This window comes from Mus caroli, unplaced genomic scaffold (assembly GCF_978045245.1).
Source record: "Mus caroli unplaced genomic scaffold, Mus_caroli_1 scaffold_1, whole genome shotgun sequence".
In the NCBI taxonomy this organism is placed as follows: domain Eukaryota; kingdom Metazoa; phylum Chordata; class Mammalia; order Rodentia; family Muridae; genus Mus; species Mus caroli.
Window position 1 is genome coordinate 128,063,055 of NW_028227256.1, and position 14,184 is coordinate 128,077,238.

The 14,184-nt window shown below is 44.5% G+C and overlaps 2 protein-coding genes across 8 annotated transcripts in view; one reads left to right on the top strand and one right to left on the bottom strand.

Annotated features, from left to right (window-relative positions):
• The window catches only part of Srgap2 (SLIT-ROBO Rho GTPase activating protein 2), a 239,620-nt gene extending 237,791 nt beyond the window's left edge, over window positions 1-1,829 (bottom strand). For 3 of the 6 annotated variants that reach the window (XM_021172064.3, XM_085840886.1, XM_029477392.2), the window contains exon 1: window positions 1,622-1,761. The gene's annotated coding sequence lies outside the window, so the exon portion shown is untranslated. The other 3 variants (XM_029477380.2, XM_029477361.2, XM_029477371.2) reach the window with 3 other exon arrangements.
• Window positions 1,830-1,899: 70 nt separating this feature from the next.
• On the top strand, window positions 1,900-13,519 carry Rumy1 (regulator of UNG2 and MKLN1 interacting yippee protein 1). 2 transcript variants are annotated; one of them, XM_021170679.2, is made up of 4 exons: window positions 1,900-3,243; window positions 4,978-5,055; window positions 8,294-8,418; window positions 13,339-13,519. In XM_021170679.2, exons 1-4 carry the CDS (start codon window positions 3,092-3,094, stop codon window positions 13,431-13,433), a joined length of 450 nt encoding a protein of 149 aa, XP_021026338.1. In that variant the 5' UTR covers window positions 1,900-3,091; the 3' UTR covers window positions 13,434-13,519. The 2 variants fall into 2 exon arrangements, with proteins under 2 accessions (XP_021026338.1, XP_021026345.1); XM_021170686.3 differs by lacking the exon at window positions 8,294-8,418.
• The last annotated feature ends 665 nt before the right edge of the window (window positions 13,520-14,184 follow it).

Genomic DNA, 14,184 nt, shown 5'->3' on the forward strand with positions numbered 1-14,184 from the left:
GGGGGGAGGGGGCGATCAGTCCGAGGGAAGATCCTAATCGCAACAGGGGTGGGGTCGGGGATGACACTCCAAGTCCAGCTTTGGCCCATTCATCTTGGCCTAACAACGCCCGCTCCGCCCGAAGACCCAGCGTGGCGATCGATGTAGGGAGGAAAAATGTTCCCTCCAGGTTTTAAGGCAGAAAGAGAACACTTTGGAGCAGCCGGCAGCGCGTGCTCCGGGCGGAGACTGCGGCGGGAAAGCTGAGCTGCGGGTGGGGACTGCGGCACCTCGGCGCTTTCCCAACCCAGCTAGCCCAAGAGGGGTCCTCCCGCCTAGCCCGCGACGCGGCCCCTGACCTCCGGCTGGGGCACCTCCCAGACATCTACAGGATCCATACCAGAGGGGACAACCAGATGGGCACAACTTTTCTTCCCCTGCCACCCTTCCTCCCAGTTGTTTTGTTTTTGGTAACTAGCTTCTCCTGGCAGCAAAACGGGGCGGGGGGGTGAGGGGGGTGGAGGGGGGGACGCTGCAGGAAGGGCCCGCTCCGCACGGGACATCCAGGAAAACAATGTGGTCGGCAGAAGCAGGAAACGAGCTAGAGGCGAGGGTCTAAACCGGGAAAACCCGGAGATGGGAGGCGGCAGGCGGCAGTAGCCTTCCCCAAGCCAGGTATGAGGGTGACTCTAAATGGCACCCCCAGTATTTTTTTGTCCCCCAAGCCTAGGGATCACAAATACCGCACCCAATCCCAGTCGGGTGGGAGGCATCAGTGATAGTCGCTCCGGGAGGCGCGAGAGACGGCGGCAAGGAGGCTGAGGGAAGAGCTCCAATGCTGCGGCGGGCCCCTGCCTCTTAGGCCGCCCTGTCCCCGCCGGCGCACAGGCGGCTCCAGGCAGTGTCGCCTACTCCCGGCGGCTGGAGGAAGGGCCGCGCGCAGGAAGAGCGAGCAGAGGCCGCGCGGTGCGGGAGGACAGGAAGCAGGAGGCGGGCGTGAGGTGGGGTCCCGAGGCAGGAGAGAGCCCGGGCCAGCTCGAGCCGCCCAAGCTTGGACGACCAGAGAGGGCGCCGGCCGAGAGGACGGCTTTGGGGGCGAGGCAGTGAGGGAAACCGCGGTGGACTGCTGCAACGTGAAGTGCAGGATGTTGGCAACTTTCGGGACCCGCATGAGGTTTGGGTATCAGAGTGGGTGGAGAAGCCCTGGGAGACAGACTGGAGGGCTGGACGGAGAAAGCACCCTGCAAGCCGTGAGGAACACCCCATCTTTCCGGGTCCTGGGCTGGCAGCCAAGGCTAGGAGACCAGGGACGAGGCCAGCGGACCGTTACGGCGAGGCCCCTAGGTGGACCCGGCCAACCGTGTGCAAAGGGGCTGCGGGAGGGCGGTGTCGCCGCGTGAGGACAGTCCTCGGCAGTGCAGGGATGGGCGGAGAGATGAATAGTCCCGAGAAGTATTATGGGCTGCACTGGGGGATTTGGAGGGCCGGGGAGGGCGGTATGAGGACCGCGGGCGGCGGCACCGCTTAAGGCGGCGCCGAAAGCAGCAGCATCCGCAACGCGTCCACCCGCCCAGTCCGGGTTTGTTCAGTCAGAGCAGCAGCAGCGGGCGTACGGGAAGGGAAGGGGAGAAGGAGCCTTTACCTGGCTCTGCCGCGACCGGTCCCAGGCCCAAGGTTCCGCTTCCCACTTAGCGTTCTCCTCCCCGCCACCCTCTTCTACGCAGTTCGGCCCCCCAGTTCCCTAAGGAGACTCCGCCAACTCCGCAAGACCCCGCCGGGAAGCTGAACCCACCCCTTTGCCAATCACCGCCCGCCTAATAGCGACTGACGGGGACTGTAGCCAATAGGAACAACTGATCCATAGACGCCAGGAGTAGAGGCGGGGCTGACGAAACTTAGAGGTGTGGCGAACACTAGCTGCCTAAGCGCAGTCTTAGAGTGAGCTCCTCCCCGGCCTGTGGAAGCCTAAAGTAGAACTGATGGGCGGGATAAAATGGAAGCGACAGCCAAACACAAACTCTCAAGAGAAGACGGGACCAATCGGGCCGGGAAAGGGAGGAGGGAAGTTCAGCCAATAAACAGTAGAGAACGGCCTGGACCTTAGTGTATCTACCAATAAGAAACTCGGGGTGTGTCTTCCAAGTTCACAGGGGGGAGGGTTTAAGCCAAGCAGATGCTGGCCAATGATATTAGAGGCTGAGCTAATATTAACCAATCAGAGAGCCTATCTGATATCGGCACCGTTACTGGGGCGTGGCCTCTGAGCTCACGTCAGGAGAAGGCCCTTGGCCTTCCAATGTGGGTCTGGGGCAAATTCTAGTCCTCCCAATCCCTGCTCGGCGCAGGCAATTCAAACTGACAGCGGGTTAGAAAAGCAGAGAAAGCGGAAGAAAGAGCAAAATTCGGCGTGTTCGCTGACTGACTCCAGCTCCAGCGCGAACTGAGCCTATTCCGAGGCCTCTCCCCCTCCACCTCGCTACACCGCTGCTCACTTCGGAGCGACCGCTGTGGAAGAGACCTTACGGGTTACGGGCCGCAAGTGCGAGAGCTCGGCCGGGAGAGGACGCCGAGGGCCGTGGTGCAAGGGAGAAAGCCCACGGGCGAGCTCCGAGAAGAGGGCGCGGGACGGGGCCAGAGCCCGCGTGGAAAGGGCTGAGGGGCGTTGAATCCTACGAAGAAGCCGCGTGGAGCTGAGCAGGAATTGGAGCGCTCTGCGGGCGGAGCTCGCGCTGGGAGTGGTCAGAGAGGCGAGGCTTTAAAGGGAAGAAGCCCGCTGGGAACTGGGAAATCGCCCAATTCCCGAGCCGGGGTCGGAGCTGAAGATTCTTGAAGACCAGAGAAAGTAAAACCTGTTGCGGAAGTTTCCCTTCAACTCCACTTGTCTCTCCCCACCTTGAACTCCATTTCCCTTCCCTCCCCAAGTCAAAAGGAAGTAAAATTTGCTCTTCCTACTCAATAAATACTAAGTTTCCCTTTCCACCAGGAAAATAGGACTCTCTTCCCAGATTTAGAGCGTAGAGAACGAGAGGCCTTCCGTCTTGATTGTTAGCCTGAGGAAATCAAAGTTTCCCCTTTCAAAATTCTGCACCTCTTTCAACGTGGGACGCTAGCTATGTCTACCAACAACTGTACTTTCAAAGACCGATGCGTATCCATCCTGCGTTGCAAATTCTGTAAACAAGTTCTCAGCTCTAGGGGAATGAAGGCTGTTTTGCTGGCTGATACTGACATAGACCTTTACTCTACAGACATCCCTCCTACCAAGTAAGTCTGACGGGTGACCCTTTAGCTGGACAGTGGATGGCATGGGTCCCTGGGAGTCAAGGTTATCATTTGGGGTTCTAGCCACTCCCACCAGTCTGATGATTCCCTTAGAGTTTATCTAAGTGGGCAGACTGTCTGGACAAAGCCTGTGGTTTGCCCAACGTGGTCAGTACTGAGGTCACTCTTCCAGGCCCTTAGAGTCATGTGTCTGTGCATCCCGTATGTTGACTCTTAAGGCTCAATGCCATGTCCAAACACCCTTCCTCACTGAAGCAAGTCTTTAACAGCCACTTGGAAAGAAGTGTGTAATGATTCATTTAAAGTGAAATTCATAATTAATAAAGATAGCAAATTTGAGCATTTTAAAACATAAGGAAGTAAAACTATACATAGAGCCTCTGCACCCCTTTGAAATATTTTGTGAAATTGCTTATGTAGTCATTTATTACCGAGGTAAATGAGGTGTTATTTTGTTTGTGTAGGCGCACTTGTATGATGAAATAGCAGTAGATAATAAAATCGTAGAACCAAATGTCCAAAAGGTTCTATGATCGATCCCAATGTTGTTTTAGTTAGATATGCTCACACGAAAACCTGAAATATTCTATCTCTTCAACATAAAACTGTGGTCATAAGGAAGTCTCAGGTTGGGTTGTTACATGTTGAAGTCTAGCATAGAATCAGGTTTTCTGTATTGCTTGTTTTTCTCTGTTGGAATTATAATCACAGTGGATTCATGTGCCAAGATGGGTGTGAATCAGTGAATGCATTGATTTTTAAGATTTATCTTATTATTTTGTCACTCTGTGTACGTGTGTGTAGTTTGAGGAGGGGTGGATATGGAAGGTACCCTCGAGGCTAGAGATGGAAGGTCCTCTGGTTTGGGCAGTTGTGGGCTTCATGATATGGGTGCTGGGAAGTGACCTGCAGCTCTCTGCAAGAGGAATAAATCTGCCAAATGTCTATAGTAAGCACAAATATTACCCAACTCTTACAAAATTAACTATGGTTATAGTTGAGAGTCTAATTCAGCTCTGAATTTATGAAATTTGCACCAAATCACAACTAAGAGTGTCATTGGGTACTGTGGAAAAATCAGGGCCCTGGCTGCAGGAATGTGAGATGGTAAAGAATTCAGATGAGCATCTTGTATTTATAGCAGCAGCACCCACAATCTAAGAGATAGAAATCATCTAAGTCCCCACTGATTCATCTTGTAAGTGGGTACCCAGAAGGTTGCCTTAAAGGAAAGAAATCTTGTCACATGCTGTAATGGAGTGAACCTTGAGTACATTATGCTAAATGGGACAAACCAGTAACTAAACAACAAATACTGTATGGCTCTGCTTATTTGATGTATCTGAAGGACAATAGTGATAGCTAGAAAGTGGGGAGAGGGGAAATTGGGGCTTGTTATACAGTAAGTAAAGAGTTTCAGTTTTGCAATATGAAAATGGTCTGGAGAGTCATCCCACAACAGTGTGACGATATTTAATACTTTTAAACTGTACATATTTAAAAGAAAGGTGGAGTTCTTGGAATATAGCTCAATGATAGCATGATTGCCTAGCATTTATAAGGTCCTGAGTTCTATCCCTACTGCCACACACACACACACACACACACACACACACACACACAATTTTTAGAGAGGACATATGACAAATTTTTATCTCATTTTAGAATTAGAAGTCTTTGTATATTTGACTGTCTGTAAACTTTTTTATCCTCCAGCACAGTGGATTTCATTGGAAGATGCTATTTCACAGGAATCTGCAAATGTAAACTGAAGGACATCGCATGTTTGAAATGGTAATTTGTGGCACTGTTGTCCATAGCCTGACATAAAAACCCACAGAAAGATTCTGTAGGCTGCATCAGCATTGATATAACTTAGGCATTGAGCCATTAAAAGAGCATGTGTTTTATAGAGCTTTTTTTGTTTGTTTGTTTTGTTGTTGTTGTTGTTGTTGTTGTTGTTTGTTTTTTGAGACAGGGTTTTTCTGTGTAGCCCTGGCTGTCCTGGAACTCACTCTGTAGACCAGGCTGGCCTCGAACTCAGAAATCTGCCTGCCTCTGCCTCCCGAGTGCTGGGATTAAAGGCATGCGCCACCACGCCCGACTTAGAGCTATTTTTTAATTATATTTATCTACTAATGTGCATAGGTATGTATGTGTAACGTGCGTGCCATGACATTGTGAAAATTTGTTCTTTCATTCTTCCACTGAGAATGTGGGGATTGGACTTAGGTCCTCTGGTTTAGAAGCAAGATCCATCTTAGACCCATTGAGCCATCTTGCCAGTCCTAGAACTATTGTTTTGAAAGAGTCTTTGTGATACTTTACAAATTTGATTTGTGGCTTTTCAAAGTATATTTGCAAATATCTGCTCCCCAATAAACCTGTGTAATCTAAAAGATTAAATCAATTAATAAATTAAATCAATGGGATTTACACTCATAAAAATCAGAGAGCAAAGGAGATGGCTCCACTGGTAATGTGCTTGCTGTGGAATGTGAGGCTCTGAATTTGACCTGGATGTAGTAGCACACACTTGCAGTCCCAGCCCCCTCTGGGGATCTGGAGGCATGAGGATCTAAGGAGTTCCCTCAACACCAGCCTAGCCTAACTGACAAGCCTAAGGCTTCAGTGAGAGGCCCGTCTCAGAAAAAAAAGGTGCAAGGCTCCTGAAGAACTGAGCCCCAGAGTGACTTGTGGTTTCTGCATGCACACACATAATCATACTACCTGACCCCACATATAAATCAGATTTGAGCCCCACCCTATCCTTGTTTTCTGCATGATCTTGAATAAACCCTTTAAGCCTCTCAAGTTAGGAAACTTGTAGAGTTAGGATTTTATTTTATTTGTATTGGCTTGTTTGGTTTTAGTGTTTTAAGATAAGGTTTCTCTGTGTAGCCCTGGCTGTCCTGGAACTCAATTTGTAGACCAGGCTGGCCACTGACTGTCTCTGCCTCTGGAGTGCTAGGATTGAAGGCATGTGCCACAATGCTCAAAATCTTTTTCTTTTGGGGGCAGGATCTTACTCTGTAACTCAGGCTGATCTTGAATTCACTGTATCACTCAGAAGAGCCCCTAATTTCTGGCAACTCCTTTGACTCAGCCACCTGAGTGCACCAACCACCATACCAGCTCCTTATTTAATTTCTGTCCTCCTCAACTCTCCTCTTCCGCCCTCCCTCACACTCCCCACCTCACTGCTTCCCTTTACCCCTCCCTTCCTTCCTTGTTTGAAACACTGCTGCTTTGTGCAGCCAAGCCTGGTCTGAACTTCCTATACACTTAGCTTCCAATTCATACTCATCCTGCGTCCGATTCCAACTCCTAGGGTTACATGTGTGTGTCACCATGACCAGCTCTTTAATTCTATTTGGATATTTGGTTTTATAAAGATAGGAATTGAGAAGCAATCTGCATTTAGCCTCTGAAGCTGTGAGCTGGAAATGAGTGGCTGAATGTTAAAAGCTACATGGAGTGTAGGTGGAAGGTAGATGAGATCTGTTACTAATATCTCTGATAGAAGAATGAAGTTGTGTCATTCCATTACAGAGACGTTGAGAGTTACAAGTCAGCAGACCTTTAATGTGTTAGTGGCTATTTGACCTTACCAATTCAAGCCATGCTTGTATTGAGGACCTACCATGTGCCAGTTACAGCTGTCAAGACTGGAAACCTAGGATATCTATCCATAAGATCAAGTTACTGATCTCTGGGCATAATATTCTAGTGGAAGCATGATCATTCCAATCTGATGCTAAGATAAATAGGGTATCTACTACAGTGGGAGTGCTACAGAGAAAATAGCAATACATGATAGGAAATACCAGAAATTGAGAAAGAAAGTGTCGTTTTAGACATCATTATGAGGGAAGAGAGTTGAGTCCTAAGTATAAGAAGAATGTGCTGAGCAGAGGGAATAGCACATTGCAAAGATCCATGGCAGGAAGAAATTTAACATGCCCTGTGAATATGTTAAACTGTTTGGCCAGTGGGAAGCCATTGAAGGGGTTGGCAAGGGAGTAAAATGATCCACTATAAACCCACTGAAATGTTTGTGCCATAAAAACAAGGGCTTGGTTTTGTTCATTGATGGATTTTTTTTAACACCTAGAACAGCACCCAACATATAGTAAGTGTTCAACAAATATTAGTTACGTGGGTGAATGGATAGACAAGTGAATGATTGTAGGTAATAACTGAGTCTGTATATTCTTGCAGCATAGCCTTACAAATAGCTGGTAGTTCTGGTCCAACAATAACTTTGATTTTCACTTACTTGCCTGCTCCCTGTGTTGTGATTGGAAGACAGGCTGGTTTTAGTTTACAGTGTTCTTTGTAAGGTCTTGTGAAAGCAACAGCTCACCAAATCTCACAGGGTACTGAGCTATAGTAAGAATGTTCAGCAGCAGGGTATAAACAATTCATGGTGCAATTCACGGGGAAGCAAGTCATTCTCCGTGTTCACTATAGTTAGCGTGAGGCTTGGGGAAAGAAGCTGTAAGAATGAGAAACCTGGTGACCTGCTGAAGACAGTAAAACCATGTTCAATTTTCTCCAGGGGCTGGAGATTTACTTAGCTTCCCAATTCCTCCAAAATCACTGCAGCTAAATGAGAGTCGCCATCTTACGTTTAGTTTAGCAGCACGTGCCCTCGCCTACTTCTCTGCTTTGTTGAAACTATTTTTAAAAGCTTGGACATATTAAAAACTCACCTTCTCATAGTCCCATGGCTAGCAAAATCCTTTAACCTTGAGATCTGTGTTCATATATTTTCTCTGTATAGCATCTTTAGTTTTAAGTACTTTCTAGAACAAAACTAGCCTTCAATGAGAGCAAAAATAATGTAAGCGAAGAAATGCAGAAATATGTTAGTACTGTTTCACTAACAGGCCTGTGAGTGCAGTGGTCATTTAGAGGAGAGGCGTGAAACTTACATGGTCTGGTTACCTTAGCAGACAATTGCTTCTGTGGTCCAGGTGTTACCTACTACAGGCACCATATGTTAACAGTTCCTTTTTTTTTTTTTAAGTGGGAACATTGTAGGCTACCACGTGATTGTTCCATGTAGTTCCTGCCTTCTTTCCTGCAACAACGGACACTTCTGGATGTTTCACAGTCAGGCGGTTTATGGTATAAACAGACTAGATGCCACTGGTAAGAAACAACTGATTCATACATTTCCTTGTAATGTTTTTCTGTCAGTACCTGAGGGGAACCCCCTGCAACATTCACAGCTAGATTGGATTAGCAAGAGTGAACCACTGGTCCCTTCCCCACACACACATTCAGTTATGAAAAGGATCAGCCAGAACTCATCACCACTTATCATTGAGTTGAGGGAAGGCTTCCGGTTATCTACATTTCTTAGGCTTTGTTGTTGTCCTTTTGGTTTGGGGTTTTTTTCGGGGGTGGGGGGGGGGGAGGGGGTGGACATAGTCATACTAAGTAGCCCAGGCTTCCTCTAATGCTCAGTCCTTCTACCTCAGCCTCCAAAGTGATTATAGACATGAACCACCACACACTGTCTTTCTAAAGCAACAATTTATTTCTGTGAAATCGTACACTAATATACATTCTGATTACAGACAGCTTTTGAAGACACTACACGGATAGTCAAGGGTGTGTGTGCATGAACATGTATGTGTGTGAAGAGAGGAGGAAAGGGTAATGGCAGTGAGGAATAGGAAGAAAACTGAGTAGCCTCTCTTTAGCAATTCTCTGAGATGAATACATTTCCAGGGATAAAGGGATGGCTTGGTAGTTAAGAGCCTTACCACCCTTGCAGAGGACCAGGGTTCGGTTCTAAGCATCCACATTAGGCATCTTACAACTGTCTGGAACTCCAGTTCCCGGGGATCCAGTGCCCTCTTCTTACTTCCACAGGCACCTGCATGCTTGTGGTGTGCACACAGACAAGGAGGCAAGCACACATACACATAAAATGAAATTAATAAATTGTAAATTATATATACATATATATTAACATGTATATCACTGAGTTACAGTAGAATTCTAGCCGAGAGAAATATTTAATTCTGATGTGTTATACAAATTATTTTAGTAATAAAATATGCTAAGGGCAAGGGAGATGGCTCAGTGGATAAGAGGGAGCTGCACAGGGGTGGAGACTTGAGTTTGAACCCCCAGCACCCATGTGAAAGGTAGACGTGACTGAGTGTACCTGTACCTGTAAGCCTTCACTGGGACAGGAACAGGATCTCCCTGACCACCAAATGTAGCCAAAATAGCAAGCTTCCACCTCAATCAAAGACTTAAGTAGATAGTAATACAGCTGGACACCCAATGTCACCCTCTGACCTCTGTACATATGCAATGTGTATTATAGACACATTCTACTTTAACATCTTTATTACATTTTATTTAGAGTGTGGTGTGTGTATATATACATGTGCATACACAATGGCATGCATATGGAGAACAGAGGACAACCCGTGGGAGTCAATTCTCTCTTTGCTCTGTGTAGGTTGCAGTCAGAAAACTCAGGTTTTTACTTCTTTTTAGACAGGGTTTCAAGTAGCCCAAGCTGGCCTCAATTCACTCACTAAGCAGCCAAGGATGGCTTGACCCAAGCCTAGTTTTATGAGGTCCTGAAGTTTAAACCCAGGGCTTTGTGTGCCAGACCAGTACTTTACTGACTGAACTACATCTCTAGCCCAGCATGCTCCTTTAAAAGGGTGTGTGTGTGTCTGTCTGTCTGTCTCTGTGTATGTGCGTGTGCGTGAGTGCGTGTGTTTGTGTGTGTGTGTATGTGTCTCTGTGTATGTGTGTGTGTGTGTATGTGTCTCTGTGTATGTGTGTGTGTGTTTGTGTGTGTCCCTATGTGGCTGTGTGGTTGTCTGTCTGTGTCTGTGTGTATAATTTACTTTGATAGACCAAGAGATCATTTGAAACCCTCCAATTATGCTTGTGTTTTCAAGACTGATTTTTTTTTCTTTGACTGCCTGGGATTCAACAGTGGCTTTTAGCCTATCACTTTGGCCTTTTAATTTAAAACTATATATGTTAAGATTTCAAGCAAGAACCCCTCTAACTCCCCCAAGTAAAATATAGGCTCCCAATTTTGGTTTTTCACTTTATATTTGTGTTGCCCATGGGACACATTAAAGAAAGTTTCTGCTTTGATACGGTTTTTCCTGCTTCACAGGATTCAAAACACAGGGTGGAGATTTTTCAGTTTTGATTTACTTTAGAATATTGGTCAATTTCTCAAACATAAAAGAGCAGCATTCTTTCATTTGCACTGACTCTAATCCATGAGAAACAGATGTATCGCAGGATTTCCTTCCTCCTAACAGAGAGAGGAAGGTGGTTCTTCTGTCAGATCCAATCTCCTCCTTTATTTTTTTTCTCCTTTGAACCAATTGTGCTAAGCTGCTTCATGGTTCCTGAGTACAGACTCCAAGAATATCAAACTTCTCCTTTGTAATTCTAATACTGTGATTTAAAGTAAGAGTTCCTAAATGCTTGTCAAAAGGAGATTTCTAATGGCTGTGGGACTGTCCTTGAATCACCTAAATAAGTAGACTAAAGGAATGCATATACAAGTTATATAAAATTCTAGAATGTTCAGGCATGAAACTTCTCTAAAAGGTTTATGTCCTAGGTTAGCCTACACATATCAATCTAATTTCCCAGAGCTTTCCCAAATACACTTGGGAATCAGCCTAGATTCCCTAGACTATCTCCCAAGGCATTCAGTTTACCTTTATGGATTCTAATTTTTACTTATATTTTTTTTTGGCCTAACAATTCTTTGCAATCTGGTCAGCCCCTCAGCACATGTTACCAGGAACAGATCACCATTTATTCTTGGAATGGGTGTTAGGAAATGTTTTTTATACTAAGCAGTTCAGGCACAAAACCATTAAGGAAAAGAACATAATACATATCTCTAGATTCTGTCACTTCAAATAAGGACTAACTTCTTGCCTGATTAGATCGCAATATCTCTGTCCAGCAAGATAAACGTGTTTATTCCCAGTGCTTCAACCATGTACACATCTTTCATACGCTGAGGCAAATTTGGCCCGGCAATGGCAGGCTGAATTTTCAACGTATTTTAAAAGATTTAGACAGATGAGGTGGCTCAGCACATAAAGGCACCTTGCTGTACATGCCTGATCTGAGTTCAATCCCCCAGTGAGAGTTAGAGACAGGAGAATTGCCTGAAAGTTCACATACCAGCATAGCTGGAACAGTGCAGTAGAAACAAGGAAGACCCCCACCTCAACAAGGTGGAAGGCAAGACTCCCAAAGCTGTCCTCCAGGGCTTCACTTGTACACTATAGCATATGCCCTGCACACCAGTTACATTAAAAATAAAACATTTCAATAAAATACTCTGCAGAATAAAAAAGTAAATAAGGTAAAGCTGCACCACATGTCAGACAGATAAAACTCAGAAATAAGATGATTGAGATAAATTAGAAAAATACATACAGAATAATACCAGTCTATAAAAATTGTAGCCAGATATATTGGCACATGCTTGTAATCTCAACACTTGGAGCATAGAGGTAGAAAATTGGGATTCTAAGGTCATCCTCAGCTACATAATGAGTTAGAGGCTAGCCTAGGCTGCATGAGACTATCTTAAAAAGACATAACACACAACAAAATTTTAGATAACACAAAGCAGTAATCTCTATCTACAGTTGTATACACTTGTATAAAAATGCTAATGGTGTATAGATGAAATATTATATCAGTCTAGTAAGAGACTGTGATTTTAACCTATCCCTTGCAAGTGATTAGTGGTCACTGTGTGTTCAATATGGTAGATATGGAGAATAACTGAGTCTACATCTGGGCAGAGGAAAACAATGCCAATAGTGGCAGAAGCTAAATTCAAACTGATCTGTAAGCCCTGGCTCATTCTGTGCCACCACATGGCCCCTATCAGTGTAGAGCAGACACCCTGAGCTGGTCGGTCTTCCTTTTACTCTCACTGCCAGCTAGACAGCTTGAGATTGTCTCAGGATGGTTTTGATTCTTTCCTAATTTAGTACTTTTAAGTCATCTCATTCTCCTCAGTATGTTTGACCTGACTTGTGCTAGGCTAGTTGACATGAAACTGATTATTCCCTGTCAGTGCTGCTTTAGAGTACCATTTGTTATAGTGACTCCTGGAACCCAGGTCTAAAGTCTGCAGCTCTGCCTTGATAGCCTGTAATCTAAAGCCCACTTACGTTAAGAAACTACATTATAACTGACTGCTTACCAACGTACTAGGGATTAAGCCTCAGACCTCACACTTCCCGGGAAAGGGCGCCACCACTCAGCTATCCCCCAAAGTCTCTTACTTTTTGAGACAGTGTCTCAGTAAGTTGTCCAAGCTGACCTAAAACTTGCAATTACCCTAACAGCTGAGACTAAAGCCTATACCAACAGGCCCTTCTTGTCTTGATCAGAAAAATTATATTAGCTACTGCTCCATATATTGAGGAAATGACTCATTTAGAAATCTCCCTTATACCCTACAAGAAGGTACTTAATCTAAAAGAATCTTGTGCATTCTCTATTCTAAAAATTACTGAAATATATTTTTAAAAAGTATCAACGTAGATTAAGAATGGAATTGTGTGGCTGGAGACAGAGTTGGAGCAGATGGGGACTCCAGAGTTCCTTTTGAGGTCTAAAAGTCTGACATTCGAGCTTTTGCTTAAAAGAGTCTTTACAATGTTCATGTTGGAAGCTGGGGAGATGGCTCAGTGGTTAGACTGCTCTTCCAGAGGTCCTGAGTTCAATTCCCAGAAACCACAGGGTGGCTCACAACCATCTGTAATTGGATCTGATTCCTTCTGCTGTGCATGAAGACAGAGCACTTATATACATAAAATGCATGAATAAGTTAATCTTTTAAAAAAGATCAGGTAAAAAATGCTCACGTCATAGATGGATAATAATAGTTTTATTTGTAAGACATCTTTCTCGCCACTGTCTTCACTAGTGATGCCAGAGTTTACACGACAAGCTTGGCATATAAAGTTTTATATGTCGTGTTCTGAACTGTAGTAATAAACTCTAAAGAATTTTATGGCCTTTTATTTTCAGGTGTAAACCTTCTACTTTGGGGCAATTTGCCAGAGACAGAAGAATGTACAGATGAAGAAATGCTAGAGATTTCAGCAGAAGAGTATATTCGATGAAAGAATTATGATGTATATTGAAGTATTTTATAACTTTTCTATTTAAAGTATTTAATTGGTCAATTTTAACATTGCTAGTAAAGATTTGCCGGTGGTTTAAAATGCCAGTGGAACGTTTACTGTTTTATTTGCGATTTCAAATCAATGACTTCAATTCAACTTAAGCCAACTCTTTTCTTCTATTTCTACTGCTTACTCTCCCCTAACTCTCTGCTCCGATTGGTATATTCTTGACTTCAAATAGGAAATTTCACATGTTACTCAGCTACCTTCCAAATGGAGAGTTTTTCTGTAACTTGATGCCAGATAGCATGATTCTATTTTCCTGAATAAGAACATTAATAGCCCCTCCTATATCAGCTACCGAAAATAAGAGGCTCAAGTGCATATAATAAGGATTAAAAAAAAAAAAAAAAAAAAAGACCAGGCAGTCAGGTTTCCATGGGTACTGGTTATCATATGCTTTATTAATAATGACTACTCTAGTATTGACAATGGTGTTAGACATGAGTCTGACAGAAAATTATCTATGTTTGCTGTTCCAAATGCTAATTACTTACATTCTTCTGAAGCCATTATAGATGTTGCACCATGTGAGCTGGTAAAGTCAACCTTCATCTTTAAGTTATCCATTCCCTAGGGATTTTTCTGTGAATAGCAAATTTTAGATGAGTAGTCTAGATCCAAAGCCTACAATAGAAATAAACTAAAGAAGTGATTACTTAAGCCAACACACATTATAAAAGAGTTT

Excerpts from the sequence above, each read along its gene's own strand:
- Rumy1 (XM_021170679.2), top strand. The coding sequence starts at position 3,092 with ATGTCTACCAACAACTGTACTTTCAAAGACCGATGCGTATCCATCCTG. Across the intron at positions 5,056-8,293 it reads GACATCGCATGTTTGAAATG|TGGGAACATTGTAGGCTACC; the intron begins GTAATTTGTGGC and ends TTTTTTTTTAAG. Across the intron at positions 8,419-13,338 it reads AAACAGACTAGATGCCACTG|GTGTAAACCTTCTACTTTGG; the intron begins GTAAGAAACAAC and ends TTTTATTTTCAG.